General features: G+C 52.6%; 1 protein-coding gene across 29 annotated transcripts in view; it reads right to left on the bottom strand.

Annotated features, from left to right (window-relative positions):
• Positions 1 to 18949, bottom strand: part of Dysf (dysferlin) — a 202700-nt gene that overhangs the window by 88393 nt on the left and 95358 nt on the right. For 28 of the 29 annotated variants that reach the window (XR_377460.3, XR_377461.3, XM_006506164.4 and 25 more), the window contains 8 exons: positions 15666 to 15858; positions 14466 to 14621; positions 10681 to 10812; positions 10435 to 10601; positions 9269 to 9383; positions 8964 to 9069; positions 8550 to 8692; positions 6447 to 6620 (listed from right to left, as the gene is read on the bottom strand). Coding sequence is in view for 27 of the 29 variants with exons in the window: in XM_006506164.4 (XP_006506227.1) it covers positions 6447 to 6620; positions 8550 to 8692; positions 8964 to 9069; positions 9269 to 9383; positions 10435 to 10601; positions 10681 to 10812; positions 14466 to 14621; positions 15666 to 15858 (1186 nt within the window). In the remaining 2 variants the exon portion in view is untranslated. Of the gene's footprint in view, positions 1 to 6446; positions 6621 to 8549; positions 8693 to 8963; positions 9070 to 9268; positions 9384 to 10434; positions 10602 to 10680; positions 10813 to 14465; positions 14622 to 15665; positions 15859 to 15970; positions 16113 to 18949 lie in introns of those variants that run through there. The other variant, XM_017321594.1, reaches the window with a different exon arrangement.

The raw sequence follows: 18949 nt of genomic DNA, 5'->3' as shown, positions 1-18949 counted from the left end.
AGGCTGGGGCCTGAAGTCACACCCAGAACCCAGGGCACTCTCCTGGCTGCCACCACACAAGCCCCACACAAGACAGCAGGCCAGACCAAGGGAAGAAAGCCCTTTAAAAGAGGGAGTGAACTGGAGACCTCCCTTCCCAATCAGGTTTTAAGTAGAATAACAGGCAAGGGTGCAACCCCATTTAATTTGCAGCTGGAACCAGGGTTTGGACTCAGCCGCTAAAGTCTTCACTAAAATCTTTGCAAAACTACTGCCTGAGAGCTTCAAGGAGTTGGGAAGGCACCAGGCAACCTGAAGAGTGCACAGTGCCACGTGTGGGCTGATCCGGGCCCAGTGTCCTCCCAAGGTCTCCTCCCTCTGTGCGCAGGCTGCGGAGACATCCAGGACAGGTTCTTTCCTGTGCCAGCTGCCTCAAGAATTTCAACAAGTGTCTGTCCCACTTTGCCTGGAAGTGCCCTGATTCTTCACATCTGTTTTCTTAGAATGACTGTTAATAATACCCCAGGCCAGATTTTTAAAAAATTAGGAATAGAAGAACATAGACCCTCGCGTGTGACATCATACTCAGGGCTCCAACTGTGCAGGCACACACACTCAGGGCCTCAACAATTTAAAACCCAAGTTAGAGCAAGGCAGATACAGGGCCCATATATTTAGGGGACATTATCAAACTGTCCTCTCTAGCAGGCAAACAGGAGGGATGGGAGACCTCGGTTTGAATGGGGTACCAGCCCTCAAGTCCCAGCTAGCACAATGCCAGGTAGGGTGCGAGTGCTTGTTTCAGATGGTCAAGAGCCCCTAGGATCTGGGGATGGGGCTCAATGGGTAGAATGCTTAGCTAGCATGAGCAAGGCCCTGGGTTCAGTCTGCAGCACTATGTAAAGTTATAATGGGTAGTGCACATCTGTAGTCCCCATCGAAGAGGTGGGGAAAATCACAAGTTCTAGGTCACCCTAGGCTACATAGTGAGATCAAGACCAGTAATCCAGGATACATGAAACCTTGTCTCAAGAAAGGAACCTGGGGGCCCATATACAAAGCAGTCCTCCAAGAAGTCAGCCACCTCCAGCCATAGCTACTCAGGAGGCAAATCTTTGAAGGGTGCCTCGCAGAGGAGGAACAGATATAGGAACTGGGCTGGAGGTGCCAGGCACACAGTGTGGCTTCATCCAGATCCAGAGATAGCCCCACCCTGGCCAAACCAGATGATACCTCATTTCCAGCCAGCTCAAGTCTTGAGTTACTTCACACTGGCACTGGCCTTTCCTTGACCGTCTTCCCAGCCCTTACAACTCACAGCTGCCCTTCCCTGACAATGGCCCAAGGTGGTGACACCTGTCTCCAAGGGTTCTCACAACTTTGGTCTCAGCCAACTGCAGGCTTCCTGAGTGGCAGCTTCCCTGGGTGGCGAGATGGAATCCACACCTGGCTGCCCCAAGGAACTGAGCTGCCCGTTTGACTTTGTACCCAGCTTAGCATCCTTGTAGGGAGCGAGGATAACCAAGGATGCTAGCCTGGCCAAGTGCAGCCTTCTGAGGCTTCAGATCCTCTCTTCCTACAGCCACCCCAAAGCACCCTGGGTGGGGGAAAAGGTACACCAGTGAGAATGAAGGTGGAAATAGCAGTTGGTGGCCTGGCCAAGAGTCAGAAAGTGCCTGAGGAGGGGGAAGGAACCCTAGGCAGGTGCTCAGACAGACGCAGATCTGTTTCTTCTGTAGTAACACGCAGGACCTGAAGACCCATCTATGACATCACTACACCCTAGCTGCACCACCCAGTGTGACGGGAAGTGCACTTCCTTATTCTGGTTACTTTAGAAAAGAATTTAAAGAGCCATGTGTGGACAGGAGCTAGGCTAGTTGTCCCCAACTGTAAAATGGGCTAATATCAGCCTACAAGGCAACATGTAAACCTATCTGCATGATCCGTGATATGTGGTTAAAAAAGATACAGTAAATCTTTCTTAGAAACTTGGATGTCCTAGAGGAGTAGATAATGCCAGGGCCTGACACTAGAATTTAGCCATCATACAGACACATATGCAAGCATTAGATCTGACAAGGGTCAGGAGAACACACACATACACACACACACACACACACACACACACACAGGGGAGGGGGAGATGCATCCAACTTCCCAATTCTCCTGCAGCTCCAAGGTTCACATGTCACCTTTGAGCGTGGAAGTCTTTCTCAGTTCTAGAAGGCACCAAGGCCACCAGCACGTGCTTCAGGCCTGTCTCCTCCCTCCCAGCGAGACTACTCTGAAGCTCAAGAAGCTTTGCCCCTCTCGAAAGGCCAAGTGCAGAGGCAGGGCTTGGAAAAATCCTTGTGCCTGGAGGGCAGGCCTAGGGCAAGGGCAACAGGACAGATTCCGTGAGCTAATCTGCAGCAGCCGTCACCAGAGTTCCCAGAGAGGCTGGTGGCGTCAGGAGGGGGGTAACTGGGTGGGAGCCGGGCGGTGGTGGTTGTGGCGGCAGTAAGGGGTGTGGGGTAAGGAGGAGGCTGATGGAACACGCTATAATAGCGGCTTTGTACTCCGATTCCCAGCTCCCTGGGAACGCCAGGAAGATTATGAAACCCGGTGTCTTTGGGAATGCCAGGATATTAGCTGGAAAAAGAATAATACGAAAATAAAATAATGCGCGGGATGGAGACAGCAGACGCTTAGCAGACTGAGCCAGGGCCTCCCGCTCTGAGGAGGGAGCCAGGCTTGGCCCCTGCTGCTGGTGCTAACGAGCAGACAGGGCCTGCCTTCCAAAGAGACGATTTCCAGAGGGAACTGGCAGACCAGGCCCAGCCCTGCCAAGGATGCACAGGCCAGGGGAGGGGTACTGGAAGGCAAGGCATAACCAGGCCTGGTGCGGCGGCCCAGACAGTCAAACCCATCAGATTCCCAGGAGGTTCCCTTAACCCCACCCACAGTCCTTCCCTGGCTCTTTCAAGATCTCTATAACCTCCTCCAACCACCCTCCCCCTCAGCATGGTCACCCTGGAATAACTATAGAACAGCTACGATACAGAAGGCAACAGGTTTATTCACACTCGCACATAAGTATCTCTTTCCCAGACTCAAATCACAGAGGAGCTCCTCATGGACCAAGCTACTAGCACCGAATCCACCAAAGAGCAGCAGTACAAGCAATCTGATCTTGCCCCACCATCCATGACGCTGGTCATACACCCAGCAGCTCTCAGAAAAGCATCTAAGTGGAAGTCAATGCATGCTATCTTCTGTCCTTGTTACTCAAAGATGGCCCTGGAGCCAGCAGCAGCAGCAGCAGCCCTTGGGACCTTGTTAGATGTAGAGACTCTTGGTACCTGACTCAGACGCTGCATCAGAGCCGGCATTGTAACCAGTCCTTAGTTGACTTCTGCTCATTAGCCTGCACAGTCACTGCTAATCTTCCAGGGCTGCTGAGATATAATCTCTTCTATGAATGATATAACAGAGTCCCAGAGGCATTGGAGGCAAATGCAGCAGGATCCGGAGCACCCCTGAAGCCTGTCACCCTATCACACATACACCTAGGTCAGGGCAGGCATCAGCAGACATCAGGACCAGCAGTGGTGTCCTGGTAACAGAGCACCAGGCAATCTGTTCTGAGATGCAGCATGGGCGTGAGTTCTGGTCCCTGGGCCAAGACATCAGAATGTTCCAGGGCAAGGCCAGGAAGCTTAGACCAGACTAGAAACATGTGAAGGTGGCAGTAGAAAGGGAGTATGGTATGGGGCCATGTAGGGTGTGATCATGAGTCTGAGTACTCATGTCTCATGAGTATGTGGGGCTGAAAGGATTCCATGCGCTCAGTTACAAAGTGATCCAGGCAGTTACTACCAAAGAGGATAATGGCTCTGTCCAGACACTGAACCCCTAAGGAGACTGCAGAACTATGTGTGATCCACCGTAGCAATCAGACTATCTCCCTCAGATTCTCTGGCAGTCATGTTCCCCAGAGATGCAGAGGGGTTCCTGGGGCTGGTTCCTTCCATGTGTCATAAGCTAATCACAAATGAATCAAAATCCACCAACCCTTCCATGTCTGTCAGTGTGACGTGTGACTTCAGTGATTCTCCCACGACATGCCCCTCCATAAACAAGAGTAGTCAGTGTCTCTGCTTCTGAGAAAGCTCATGACCACCCTGCCCCATTCCTCCAGTCATTACTTCAAGAAGCTTGGGCCCACATCTCCCAGTCTTGCTTGACTTCCTTCTCCAAGGAACCTGCCTTCATGCGTGTGTCTCTGAGTACCATGTGAAGGTGGCAGTAGAAAGGGAGTGTGGTATGGGGCCATGTAGGGTGTGATCATGAGTCTGAGTACTCACATCTCATGAGTATGTGGGGCCATGTGTCCCACCCCTCCCAGCTGACACCCAACCCCAGTTGCTTCCTTGCCCTGGTGGTCTGCGGGGCAGCCACTAGATCTGCTCTCCTCACACAGCTGCACTGAATGTCAGACTTATCAGAGCCAGCAGTGAACTCATAGTAACACTGGGCTCACCCTGTAGTTTCGCACTCTCAGCTCCCTTCCCATCTAACATTACTGAGCCTCTAACACCCCTGTGTCTCCTTCTGCCATTCCAAATACCACCTTGGTCCTTGGGCTCCTTCTTCATGTGGTTGTCTCATCCCTGGATCTTCTGACATCTCCCTCAGTTACTTTCCATAGCTACTTTACTCATGGTCCCCAGTCCCTGCTCCAGCCAGACCTCACCTAGGCTCAACATAGCCCCAGCTCCCTGGTGCCTGTAAGAGTCCCAGACCTGCCCTTCCAGAACTCTCTGCTTACCACTATTTTCAGTTTCTTTTGCTTTTCAGAACGTCCTCTATCAAAGCTAGTGATGCTGTCAATCACAGAGTCCAAGTGTGGTCACCCCAAACCTCCCACCTGCCACCGCAGGCACAGGGCCTGGTGCAGGCACCCAATCAGCTGGGGCCATTTTCCTCCCAGAACTGAGCCACTCTGGGCTCTCCATATGGGAGGGGGACAGCGTGACTTTGTCTAGCTGTGGCTATCAGGACGTGGCATATCTTCTGCCACCGGCATCACCGCTGCTTCCAAGAAGAAAGCCAGCCCTGAAAATCTCAATTTCTTGCCACCTAATACCTGGCTCCTCTCCAGCACTTTCCAGCTAAGTAAAGCCCAAAGCCCCTTTGCTCACCAGCCCATAAGAGTGGAGTCTCTCTGTAATATCCACACTACTCATCTCCCCAGCCTAATTGGAATGAGTCTACTCCCTTCAGTGCTTGCCAGGCCTTCCTGAAGTTCTTCCTCCCCCACTTCCAACCTCAGCCACAGGACTATCCTGAGACCCTGCCAAGTGCCCAAACCAGGCCACCACAGGACAAAGTCAGCCACCCATAGCCCTGCCTCATAAAAACCACAGATCTATCTCATCTGCTCCTGTCCTGACTGACAGCTCTCTGATGAATCTTCTTCTCTCCCAGGCTTTGTCTAGGACTGAAAGGTTCTCTCTATGAGTCTGTGACAGGCTGTCACCTGGCCTCCAGAGGGTCTCCTCTCCTGTACTGCTGAGATGAAGGGCCTCTCTGGTCAGCTTTTAGGGGCCACCACTGTCTGCCACCTCCTTCTCTGCTTCCGTTCATCACTCCTGGACCCACCCCTGGACCACTAGACTCTCCCAGGCCTTAAGCTGCCCTGACCCACTGATTTGCACATAGACACTAATACAGATACCCTTGTGTATACAGGCTAATCATAGGGCCTGCTTCCCAGGTTCATACCCCAGAGCACCCACAAAGAATGCACACGTAACGCCGGCTTCATGTCAGAAGTGGTGGTTTCATTCAGGCCTTTCATCTTGTCTCCAAGAGTCTCTAGTCCAGCAGAACAGAGGGCAGAGAACAGGCTGTATGCCATCATCTCTTCCTGGGACTCATCACCCAGATCTTGAGTAACTTGAGCCAACCTCAGAACTACTAACTATGGAAAAGCCGCAGGGGACAGGTAGCCATTCAAAAATTCCCCTTCGCAGGTGCATATCTCCCCTAAACCCTAGCAAGTCTCTGCCTGGGGAAAACTATGTCCAGCCAGGGATATGCCAGCGTCACCAGACCTCTCCAGTCACTCCCAGACTTTTCCCATCTATCCCAGCCCATCTCTGCAGGAAGCTCAAGTCCCTTGGCTTTGCTGTCTGGTGAGCCACTCAGAGGCCCAGGCTGCCTCCCTCTCTGCTCTCATCTTCACACTCAGAGAAGCAGTGGGTCTTCCAGTGTCAAGAAAGAAGCTGTCTTATTTTAGGAAGACACCCAGAACGCTGTTCACTCTCCCCACATGCCACCCCACCGGGACCAAAGCCAGGATGACTGGCCAATGTTCCATCTAAAAGCCATGACCCTGGGGGCTCCGTGCCTTTCCCACATCAGTCTTGGAAAGGCATGCTGTACCCCACCCATGCCCAGCCAGATGCAACCCAATGTACCAGGGCCCCCTCGAGGGCAAACACAGCTGCAGGTCCCGTCTTCTCCAGCGGCTCCATGCGGCGGCGCCAGCGGCGGCGGCGGAAGGCATCTGTCTTGCGGTACTCCAGGTGGAACTTCCAGCCGAAGAGAGAGGCATACTCCCAGCCCTCGCCCTCGGCCTCTGCCTGCCTGTGCTGCAGGAGAGAGGAGGCAGCTAAGAGGGAGAGACAGGGCAGGATTCCAAGAGGTAAGCCTGGAAGAGCCACCTGGAAGAAGGTGGCTTTGAGCAGCCTTGAATAGGAAACTGAGGAGGGAAAGGACACTCCTAGTACACAAGGTAGCTGAGGAGGCCAGTGGAGAAGGTAGAGAGCAGCTGGGCTAGACACTGGCTTCTTCAGGGCTGTTTATTTAAACTAGGGGTGGACTGCCCAAATCCAAGCTTTCCCTCTTGTTTCCTTTTTATCCTTCACATCCCAGGTTCTAAACACAGAAATGGGTCTACAGTTCAGAGGCAAAATATAGAGACCGCTTCCCTAGCCCAGACTACTTCTCACCAGGATATGGACCTAAGCCAACTGTGAGGGGCACCTGCCTCTCCCCTAAAGGGATCCTTTCCCACAGGAAGCCTGGAAATGCCCGGCCCTGGGCCCTGTGAGAGAGTGACATAGCACTGCTGTTAGATATCAACTCAGTCTGAGCCCCCTAAACAAAGCCCACACCTCTAGCAACTGGATATCCTCCATAGAGAGAAAGAAGTGTCAGCTTGGTTCACAGCAGCTTGTCCAAAACACTTACCTCTCCTCAGACCCCAGACATCCCTCTCTAGAGCCTCTGCTCAAAGGAAGAAGAAAGCCGGCTCCCCTAAAGACTGCACTTACAGTGGGAGAGGCCTGGTTCTGCTACCAAAACCCAAATGTGTCCTTAGGAATGGAGAGTAGATGCCAAGAGGATCAAAGGAAGGCAGGTACTGAGGCTGGGTTAAGCATAGGCATCCCCAGACTCTGGGACAAGCATATGCGGTCATGTGTGCTCACAAGGAAGTACTGTGGGCCTGTCCTGTGTTCCACGGCATGTTCCAGGTAAACAGTGATGGCTCTCATTTGGCCCTTCACAAGCCGACACATTCACACTGTGGCCTATCACCGGCAGCCAGAAGTGTGGGCTCAGGACACAGCCCACCACTAGTAAACCACCTCCCTGTGAAGACATGTGTGTCACAGGACGTCCTGCTAGGCAGTAGCCAATGGCAGACAACTCAGAGAGTGTACACCCCATCCCCTGCCTTGAACCTCCTATCTGTGGGGTTCAAGGGCCCTGCCAAGCCAAGCCTTGCCTGCCACAGCATAGCCTCCATGTTATGGAGTCTTCCTCTAGGAAGCCAAAAACAAGGCACTTCTCTGACATCCTGGAGCATCCTGGGACTGTAAGTGAATGCTACCAGAAAAGTCCACCTGACTCATATCTACTCTATGTATTTGTGGGCATCCGTGAGTACCAGGTGTGATCTGTGGAGCCTGGTCTGACATACATGTTTTGAGTGTGTGGTCTGCGTTGTGGTGGGGGGTTGGGACCTGTGTGCAGAGTGTGGCCTATATTTTCAGTATGCTAAATTGATCTGGGTGTGACCTGTCACTGAATTCACTGGGCCTTGTGGTGCTTTGAATAAGAATGTCCCTTGGGGATTTGAATACTTGGTCCCCAACTGATGGCACTGTATGGGGAGGTTTAGGTGGTCTAGCCTTGCTAGAGAAACTGTGTCTCTGGGTGTGGGCTTTGAAATTTAAATCCGTGCCCCACCCCCGCCACTTCCCCTTCCCTCCCTGCTTCATGCTCATGGTTCAAGGTGTGAGCTCTGGGCTTCCTTCCAGCGGCTATGCCTGCTTCTCAAATATGGTAGACTCTAGCCCTCTGGAACTATAAGCCCAAATGGACTCCTTTTCTATAAGCCACCTTGGTCATGACGTGTCATCACAGCAATATATCTATATAACTATAACTAGTACAGGTCTATAGTGAATGCTACAAGCTCACTCGCATGATTGTTAATGCATAAGGGTCTACCCGATGTCCACCGGCCATCTCCATTCAGAAGCTCCACTCCCACCCACCTCCCGCTGGCTCACCCTCTTCAGTGCTTCCATCTGGCTGAGGTCCCTCCTGCGCAGTCGGACCCAGCGTCGACGCCTGTGAGTGTAATACATCTTCTCAACAGGGACCCAGTGTTTTGGCTTTCGGTCTGGGGGTATGGTGATGCTGTACTCCCAGCCTAGGACGTGGGGTGAAACCTGTTAGTCATTGTCAGCAAATCTCCATCTCTCCTAAGCTATCTCTCTCTTTGTAGCGCCTGCTTAGACCCTGAAAAGCTAAAAACTCTTGTCCTAAATGATAGCTTGAAGTAGAGGTATTTTCAAGAAGTTTCCTAGGTGGATTAGCCCACTGAACTAATTAGCCACTGACAAGTGCCTGGAATCTTCGGCTGTCTCACTGGCATACTTGGAGCTGGCTGGGGTGGGACCCCAAGCTGTATGTGTTCCCACCTTGTTCATCAACAGCCCGATTGAGGTCTGTGGACCATTCTTCATCTTCCCACTTCCAGCCCAGCGGGCATTCAATATCATCCTTCGGAAGTACCTTCTCCCCATTCTAGAGACACAACAGGCAAGTGTGAGGAGATAGACTGGGCAGCCACATATCACCATTCCTCTGGAGCACAGAGCAGTCATCTCAGCAAGTAGGGGCAGTTGAGAAAACAACCATCTTTCTGAGTCACAGGCTCTTTGTGGGACCCAACACCCGGGACCCCAGAAAAAGCACGCACTGCCCACCTGCAGCAACCCCTTACCACATCTGTGTAGTTATCACTCATGTAAATCCACTGGCCCCCAGGGAGCCGGGTCTGGTTCTCGAACACCTCCTCCACGAAGCTCAGATGACCAGCGTCAGCATCATGGAGTAGGCTATTGGGGTGGAGGGGGAGGAGTAACAGTGTCACCCCACTATCTCCTGCCTCCAGGATGGCACATACCCCAGCCTGCCTGCACTGTCAACCTCACTTCGACACAGATGGAGGGGTAGTGCAAAGAAACTGGAACAGAGAGTGAGAAGGAGGCCCGGGACAGGAAGAGATGGTCCCAAGCCAAAGAATGTGTCACCTGAGATACAAGAAGAAAAGAGGGACCAAAAGGAGGCACCAAAGACCAATGGGTAGCTCTAGGAAAATGTCATCAAGCTCTACATTGAAGATTTAATGCTTGATTCTGTGTTATACTTCAAGCTTAAGAAAAAGTTACTGGGTGTCACACAACTATAAAAGAGAGGACAGAGTGACTGAGGAAGCATAGAAGGACTGAACAAAGTGGGGCTACTCAAGTGATCTGGAACAGGAAGCGTCATGTATGTGCAATGGCAGGACACTGTTGTATCACGGAGGACAGGGCACATGGCTGGGTGCTAACTCCAAGGTATGCTTAATAATAAAGGGCTCTGTGTATATGTATGAATATATGTGTGTGTGCATGTGTACACACGGCAGGAACTGGTTTGTGGGGGGCAGGCTATGCAAACATACTATGGCGTGCATGTGGAGGTCAGAGGACAATCTTGGATGTCAGTCCTCACCATCTGTTTGAGGCAAGGTCTCTTGATTGTTTACTGCTGAGTAAGCCAGGCCAGTTGGCCTGAAGGTCCCAGGGGATTCTCCTGTTCCCAATCCTGTCTCCTCATAGGAGGGTTATGGACAGGCCCCACACTGAGCTTTATCATGGGTTCCAAGGGACTGAGCTTCCCAAGTCCTCCCTTTTGTGTGACAAGTGCTTTGCCACCTGAGCCATCCCCAGATACATCACACTTTATTTCTGAGTGAGCTATTCCTGCTAAGCCCCAGCCCCATGAGGGTCCAAACAACAGTCTCTGTGACCAGCAAGGCAGAAAGATTCACAGGGCTCAGGACTTGGGAAGAATGGTTGAGTATCCTAGCCTGGCCCTCCACACCCTGGGACTACCACTCACGTCTTCTCTGGACACACGAACCAATCTCCTGCCCAGGCCCAGCCAGCTGAGGGGCGGAAGCTATCCTTTGGTAGTTTGATCTTGCCTGTGACATCAGAAAACTTGGGGTAGGTGAGGCCCGTTGTGCCCCAGTTCCCGACCAGTGCCAGCTTTGTCTGGTTCTCATACTGTAGACCAAGAAAAGAAGAGAGGTGAAGGGTCATACATCTTCAGAACCCAGGGGCCAGTAGGCTAGCAGGCACTCACCGTTTCGGCAAAGACAGAGAGCTTTCCCTCAGCAAACTGATTGAATTCCTTCTCATCCACAGAGAGCCCGAACCAGAGCTTGATCCGAATCTGCACGGGCATTCGGGCCCCAGGCATACCTTCCATAGGATACTGGGATCAAAGAAACACAAATACGCACAGCCCCTCAGGTCTGAGCACAACAACTCAACACCCAGTCATGTGTACTCTGTTGGGGGACTACACCAAATGTCATAGAAGTTCTTCTCCCCAAGAGTCCTATTTATCAAAAAAAGACAATAGCAACCATGTAGGAGCTCCCTACAGATGGGGTCATATCTACAATAGGGTCTCTAATATCCCCTCCCCCGCCACCTTCTTACATCTATCATTTGAGGTAACTTTCCATTACAGTGGAAAAGGCTCATCTCTACAAGGTCCAGTAGGGCACCCACAAGCCATCTGAAAAGTGACTCGTGTAACCAGGGAAATGGAGTTTTCATGATTGGCCATTAAGTAATTCAAATGGCTCTGTGTGGCTGCTGCGCTGGACAGCACCATCCTAGAAACAGCAGAGCTCCACCAGAGGAGCAATGAAAGCCACTTCGTTTCATTTTCAGTACTTCATGCTCTGGCGAGACGCGAGCATCGCATCCAATGTCCCCACAACTTCAAGTGCTTATCAGCATGTTAACCACTCTTCGCTGTTCAGCTGGTTTTTATCCCGAAGGCTTCAGAAGCTCTGCCAAGTGGAATAACCACAACAACCCAACATTTAAAAACACATATATGTTCCCTACGATTACTTCACCGTTTGACTGAAACCAAAGGTCAGATTCAGCCTTGGGGAGCAGAGTTCCTCCCTCTGAAAATGACACCCTGTCCCCTAGCAGAGACAGCGTGGTGAGAGATACCTCACAGAATGAGAGAGCAGAGGGGGAGTCTGGGTGAATTCAGAAGAGGCTGAGAAGACAGGGTGAGGGTTCCCAAGCTGGTGGAAAGGCCTGGACCCCCCCCCCCCAGAAGGTAGAGCCTATGCTGAGAGAAGGCTTGGGAAGTGGAGCAGACCATTATTGGCTGACTCTCTCCTATTCCTCATGTCCACCTCCTCTCAGTTGTCCCTGGAGAAGTGTGGAGACATTTCTTACCCCGGAACTCCCTGTGGTCTTCACTTCAGCCGTCTCCTCCCTCAGGGTGGCTAGCTGTCCTTTTCCCTCCAAGCCACCAGCCCTTGGGACACTGCAGGAATTCCTGCCCCCCCCCCTTTTCCTCCTCCACCTCGAGCTCCCCACCACTAGCCTCCCCCAGACGGGGCCAGCCTTCCCAACCCAAAATAGCAACAGCAAATAAAGAAATGTCTAGTTTGGGGCTCCTCTCCTCTGCTGGTGCTCACTTTTTCCAGCTTGGGTTTAAGTTAAGGAACACCAGTGTTTGCTTGGTCTCTGCCCGCTGCCAACATTTTTGTAGCGCTTGCTCAGGAGCTACTGGCAGGCTCATGAACTCCGTGGGGAAGACTTCGAGAAACAATTCTATATCCTTCTTTCCCCCCTTCACTTGGAATCAGGGAACATTTTCAGCTCACATTCTCTTGGAGGCTTCAGGACCAAGAGGTCAGAATGGAGGTAAAAGTGTTCCAGAGTCTACCAGCCATTTCTACACTGTGTCCCCCTCCTCAAGCCACATAGACAGGAGAGGGGCAGCCTGTGAGAGCAATAGGGAAGATGGAACTTGAGGTTAGGGACAAACAAAGAATGTCCTCAGATGGTCCGGGAGCAGGTGGGAAGGTCATGAGGTCATGGTTCCTGCCAAGCACACACACACACACACACACAAAACCCTTCCCCTCCAAAAGACCAATCTCCCAGTGCATCAATTATCTCAGTCTTAGCTCTCTTAGTTAGAGTTAGTTGCTGTGATGAAACACTATGACCAAAGGCAACTTGGAGAGGAAAGGGTTTATTGCCTTCCAAATTGTTGTTCATCACTGAAGAAGGTCAGAAACTCAAACAGGGCAGGAACCTGAAGGCAGACGCTCATACCGAGGCCATAGAGGAGTGCTACTTACGGGTTTGCTCCTCATGGCTTACTCAGCCTGCCTTCTTATAGTACCCAGGACCACCAGCTCATGGGTGGCACCACTCACAATGGGCTGGGCCCTCCCCCTTCAATCACTAAGTAAGAAAATGCACTATAGGCTTGCCTACAACCCAATCTTATGGAGGCATTTTTAAAACTAATGCTTACTCCTCTCAGATGACTTTAGTTTGGGTCAAGTTGACATGAAACTATCCAGCACACTAGCCTAGGATGGATCTCCAAGTGCTGGAACAAGGGACAGCCCCAAAAGGAAGTGGAGGGCAGGGGAAGAGAGAACCAAGCATACACTGACCACCTAGCTCACCAAGTACTACCAGCACTGTCTAAGTCAGTCCTCAGCTGAATTAGGTGGACAGCCTCATTCTCATTTAATAGTCAGGAAGAAAATAGGCTATTCAGAGAGCATTGGTGAGCTACCCAAGGCTAGATAGAACTGCAACCAGCACACTGACAAGCCATTCACACAAACTGCAGCTGAAACCAGCCCTCTCTTCCTACCCCAAGGGGCAAGAAGAATGCTAGCCAACAACAACAACAAAAATAAAAACAAAAACAGATAGGGGAGCAGCCAGCAGACGGCTCAGTTCAGAAGAGTCACGGCTGAGATGTGGTCAATGGTGATCTCCTGGAAGCTCGGAGGTATGAGGTAGAGAAGGGAGCAGCTGCAAGAGAGGCTTTGGGGAAATGGGCTGGGAGAGAGGCAAGGCTGAGGAGGCACTGAAGGCAGAGGCATTAGGAACAATTAGAAGAAAATAGGTGACTTCCTGGCCACTAAGAGTAGCTGCATACAGGCATCTTATGAGGTGCACACTGTGTCCTGATCCTCTGGCCACAGCCATGACCAAAGCCATCTGGGCTCTGTGACCTAACATCTGCCCAGAGAAAAGGATGGGAGCACCTCCACAAGCAGCCACTCACTTTCCCTTCATCAGCAGTAGCTGAGGCCACTGGGGAAGAGCTGGAGGCCATTTTAGAAGCCAGGAAGGATTCTTGAAAGAGACCAGCCCCAGTAAGCAATAAAGTCTTGAATATACACATAAACATACACAAGCGCGCGCACACACACACACACACACACACACACACACACATGGCCCTTAATTTGCTGCTACTCATCCCTCCTCCTCCTCCTCCTCCTCTTCTTCCTCCTCTTCCTCCTCCTCTCCCCCCTCCTCCTCTACTTCCTCCTCCTCTCCCTCTTCTTCCTCTTCTTCTTCTTCTCCCTCTTCTTCCTCTTCCTCCTCCTCCTTCTCTTCTTCTTCTTCTTCTTCTTCTTCTTCTTCTTCTTCTTCTTCTTCTTCTTCTTCTTCTTCTCCTCCTCCTCCTCCTCCTCCTCCTCCTCCTCCTCCTCCTCCTCCTCCTTCTGTTGTTCTTCTTCTTGATGTTCTCAAACTCATTGTGTAGCCAAGGATAGTCTTAAACTCCTGGTCCTCCTGCCTCTACCTCCCAAGTGCTAGAATTACAGGCAAGTGCCACCACACTTTGTTTTTCTATTTTATTCCAACCCCACATTCCAGCACCCACCAGCAAGCCTCCTAGACTCACTGTATGGAATCTGGAGAGTTTGGAAGGAATTGAAGAAAAAGAAAGTTATTTTACTCAAATACTCCTTCCAGAATAGGACTGGATGGTGGGGGAATCAGAGAAAGCTGAAGAAAGGCCTTGTGTTAAGAAAATCCTATAGTGACCCCAGCAGAGAGAATACTCACTTTCAGAAAGATGGTCTGCAGCTTCCCACAGTTCCTGCCGCAGTAGCTGGGGCCCCGCCGGGAGAAGAGGACTTCATGGGCAGGCACCCGCTGGTAGGCCACACGCTTGTCACCCTGCAGCATCCAGATGATGATGTCCGGCAGGCTGTTCTGGGGCTGGAGAGGGGGTGGCAGTCAAGGTGGGGATGGTGACATGTACGGACGGAGTCATGCCTGATCTCTGACTCAAAGGCCACAAAGGTCTTGCCTCACTCACTTAGCTCCCATCCCACACTGCTCACTCGGGGCCCTGCCTTTGGCCCTTAGCTTAGAGGAGAGCTCCCACAAATGTCTCTGAGATGCCCATGCCTTTCTGGGAAGATGTTCCTACACAGAGCAGGGAAGATGTGGTCTGCTAGATGTTCCTCCTTCTTCCTCCTGCTGACTCTAGGACCCTAAGTTCTGTAGGCTTAGAGGAGTAGATACCACCCAACAGGGGCTCCTCACCACCTTCTCAGGGCTCTTCAGAGACACGGAGGTCCCAGACTTGGGGGTAGGAACTGAAAGGATATTGAGGAGAACTTGCCCTTGGCCTCTCTCAGCCACGGTATAAATTCAGCGAAGAGGGTAGGATCAGGAGCGAGGGTTCAGAGGCTGCCAGTCAGCAGTCTGGGGGACCATCCCAACCATTATGAAGATACATCCAGAGAACTGGCCATATGCCTACCACCCTGCCCAGGGAAACTCTAAAAGGTTCATCATCCCTCTCCAAGCAGCTTTTGCCACTTCCCTTTTACAGCCCTCTGTTTCAGACACCATCTCCCTGTACGTGCCCAGATACCATCCTGTCTCACCTCCCGTATTTCCTACAAACAGGAACTAGTAGCCCAGAAGGAGTCGGGTCTCCGGGGAAACAGACTTCATCATGAGACCTAGAGCCAGACACCCTGGGTTCTGGTACCAGCCTTATTCTAGCATCCCTCAATAGGCTAGGGCCTACCTATTGAGTATCTACTGTGTGTTAGACTCTGAGTCGGACACCGTAATGCCCAGTAAGTACGCTGTTGTGTCCTGCAAATGGGCATACTAGAGCTCAGAAGGTTAAGCGACCTGCTCCAAGGTCACCTAGCAACAGACCCAGGAATGTACCACAGAGTAAATATTTGGTCTACATTCCAGGAGGCAGGAAGGCTGAAGAAAGGCCCCCACAAGATTCACTACCTCCTCGGCCAGGGCACGGAGATGCAGAAGCCAGTCCTCGGCCTGCTCCAGGGCAGTGGAGAGCTCACTATGGCCAAGCTTCAAGGCCAGAGCAGCTTCTTTGATCTGGCTCAGGTGACGGGTGCGTAGCCGGAGCAGGTACTGATCAAGGTGGGTGGCAGAAGGTATCTCGTGGATGTCACACAGGGGCTGGCTGTGAGAGACAGGTGGAATGCGCTTGTTCACCAGAGCTATCTATACACACCACAGAGGCAGGTGCTTGTATACATAAGTCCTTACCCACTGCCAGCCTACTGGGTACTCACCTCATCGCGGACCTGCCTGCTCCAGGAAGCCTTCCTTATACAACCTGGTCCTTCTACTCTGAAACATACCTCCTTATTCCCAGGCATAAGCCTTTTTGGGATAACCCTCAACCTCCAGTCTAGTGGGTTCTTTTGTATGAGTACTCCCCACCCCACCCCACCCCACCCCACCCTATCCTACCCCACTGACTGCAAGCTCTCAGAGGACCTAGAGGGTCTCTTTCCTGCCCCCTTGTGTAGTCTAGGGCAGAGGGCAGAGGCTAAGTTGTCCCACACTGAAATAAATCCCTTCTGTGTTGGGCGCACACTCTCTTCCACGAAGGAAATTTATGGACCCCTGACTAGCTACTGCAGACGCTGTGGGGAGGCCAGCAGCCATGAATACAGAAGCATCCACTCTGGCTGCCCCGGAGTCGGCCCTCCCAGAATCCTGAGCTTTGGAAAGCCTTCTGAGCACAGCTAGGGTACCGCGGCCCTCAAATAACAGTGCTGAAGCCCAAGTGAGGAGTTAAGTTAAACTCCATCGTGTGTGGGGGCAAAGATCTCTGATCCCGGACTCATTACACGGGGCGCTCTCTAAATGCCCCACAGACGGAAACTCCTCAGCATCCCAGGACTGGATGTGCACACCCAAGGGAAATGCTAGAAAAGAATAGGCGAACTCCAGTTCTCCCTCCCCAGCAGGACCCTCCAGCTGGCCCAGCCCTTGCCCTCAAACAGGACATTCGTCAACGCTGAGCCAGGCCTGCTCTGCGCTGCAGCCCCCGCCCCCTCCCCGCAGCGTCTGGACTCCGGGCTCCCGGCTGATTTATTTTTTCTGCCAATTTCCCCGAGCTATGCAGAACCAATTACCGCCGGAGCGCCGCGGCACCGCTCTGGCAGGCCCTCGGCGCGCTGCGTCTTTCCTGTTATTTTTTTTAATTGAATTTTTAGGGTGGGGGGAGCGGGTGCGCGAGCTCCATCTCGGGGAAACTTAAGCCCCGGGGCCCGTCTCAGGTCACGTACTGCACACCCTGTGGTAATATAATATTTACTGCCCCGAGGGTGCCGCGGACGGCAGCCCCGGGCCGGCGGCAGCAGCAGGCGGAGGCCGTGCGTGCGTGGTGGGTGAGGGGCCCTGGCGCACAGTAGAGCAGAGGGCTGGAGAAGCTACAGGGGACCCTCCAGCAGACCACCCAACCAAGACTCCCCAAGACAAGTTCTCACCACTCAAAGATGTCCTGGCTCTTTCTCAACCCCCCAGAAAGGTCCAATACTGGGGTACAGAAAGGGAGTCTGAGGAGAAAACTGCACCCTTAGTCCTGCCTACAAATGGAAGGTGGGCCATAGCAGGGCTCATTAACACCAGGGAGCAGAGCCGGCTGCTCACCAAGTCACCACCTGTCCCTGAGGACCAAGTCGGTGATTTTATCAGGGCCATTCCTTGGAGAATGAGCTGGTCTCATTCTTGAGTCCAAACAGATGACCATCCCCCAATTTTGCCCTCTCATGAGGGAAAACTGAGGCAGCCTGCTGTTCCCCACAGGAGCAGCCTTGGAATGTTTCCCAGGGGGGGGGGGGAAAAGTGGCCCTGATCTGCACCTGCAGGGCTGGCAGGAACTATTCCTGTGCAGGATGCTAGGAAGGGCTTGTAGCTGCTGGAACGGCATGGTGGCATAAAGTAATGCACAGAGGCAAGGGGTGCAGTATGGGATGGGGAGGGTCCAGCAAGCCAGCACACTCAGAAGGGATGAGGGTTATTAGGTACCCTGTGGGGAAAACAATCCTTTCCAGGTAAAGAAGGGAGAGAGAGAGGGAGGGAGGGAGGGAGGGAGGGAGGGAGGGAGGGAGGGAGGGAGGGAGGGAGGGAGGGGAAAAAGGAGGGAGGGAGGGACGAAGGGAGGGAGGGAGGAAGGAAGGAAGGAAGGAAGGAAGGAAAGAGGGAAGTGGAAAAGGAGGGCGGGAGGGAGGAAAGGGAGGGAGGGAGGGAGGAAGGAAGGAAGGAAGGAAGGAAGGAAGGAAGGAAGGAAGGAAGGAAGGAAGGAAGGGGAAAAGGAGGGAGGGAGGGAGGGAGGGAGGGAGGGAGGGAGGGAGGGAAGAGGGAGTGAAAGAAGGAGGGAGGCTGGGCTGTGGACAGGAGAAGAAATGAAGGCTGTAAGAGCTGCTGTGATCTCTGAAAGTGGTAAACCCATAGATCCAAGAGTGGACAGGAGATGGTGATGGAGTCTGGGGGGGGGGGGGGGGCATGTGTGGCCTTAGACACAGCCTGGCCCAGACCAGAAGGATGGGCATGCAGAAGAGACCCAGTGAGCCCAGAGTTCAGAGAAGAAAGCTTTGGTACATTGGTGCAGGGGGTGACAGGGGTTGGGGGAGGCTCAGAGTGAGCTAGGGAAGGATTCTACCTAGAGACAATAAGGCTGATAGCAGGGAGTCAGCCCAGGTCAGCCATGACACCTGCTTATGCCCAAGCCTCAGGAAGCATGGTTTCAGCCTCAAGTGGTGCTTGGAGGGATGGATCTGGAGTCCCTTCCTGATCCATGTCAAATCATGTCATGGATCCCCGTGGTCCTGACAAATATCCTGAGAAGATGAGAGCCCATTCCCACTCCAGGTTCCTGTCCCGGGACTGATGCCCCACAGAGGCCTGGGCATCCTCCTGCCTCAGGACAGTGGCAGAAGAGCCTGGCTTGACAGAGTTCCAGATACATCCTCCCTAAGAGGGTACTGAAGACAGCCTGGGAGCAAGTCCCACAGACTCCAATGTCCCAGCACCTCAGATTGACTAGGGATTGGATCCCACCAGCCCCACAGACTTGCCTGTTCCACCCCACAATTACCATGAACAGTACGCAGAAACCCATATTCTGCCAGCCACTGTCCAGAAGTGGCATCACTGGGCACTAGGCACAGCGGCCATTCTGTAGGCACACCCAAGGCACAGGGAGAGAAGATGCTACCCCCATGATTGTGCCCTGTGTGACCCCCTCCAGCACCACATTC

This window comes from Mus musculus, chromosome 6 (assembly GCF_000001635.26).
Source record: "Mus musculus strain C57BL/6J chromosome 6, GRCm38.p6 C57BL/6J".
NCBI lineage: Eukaryota > Metazoa > Chordata > Mammalia > Rodentia > Muridae > Mus > Mus musculus.
This window is presented reverse-complemented; position numbering and strand designations above follow the sequence as displayed.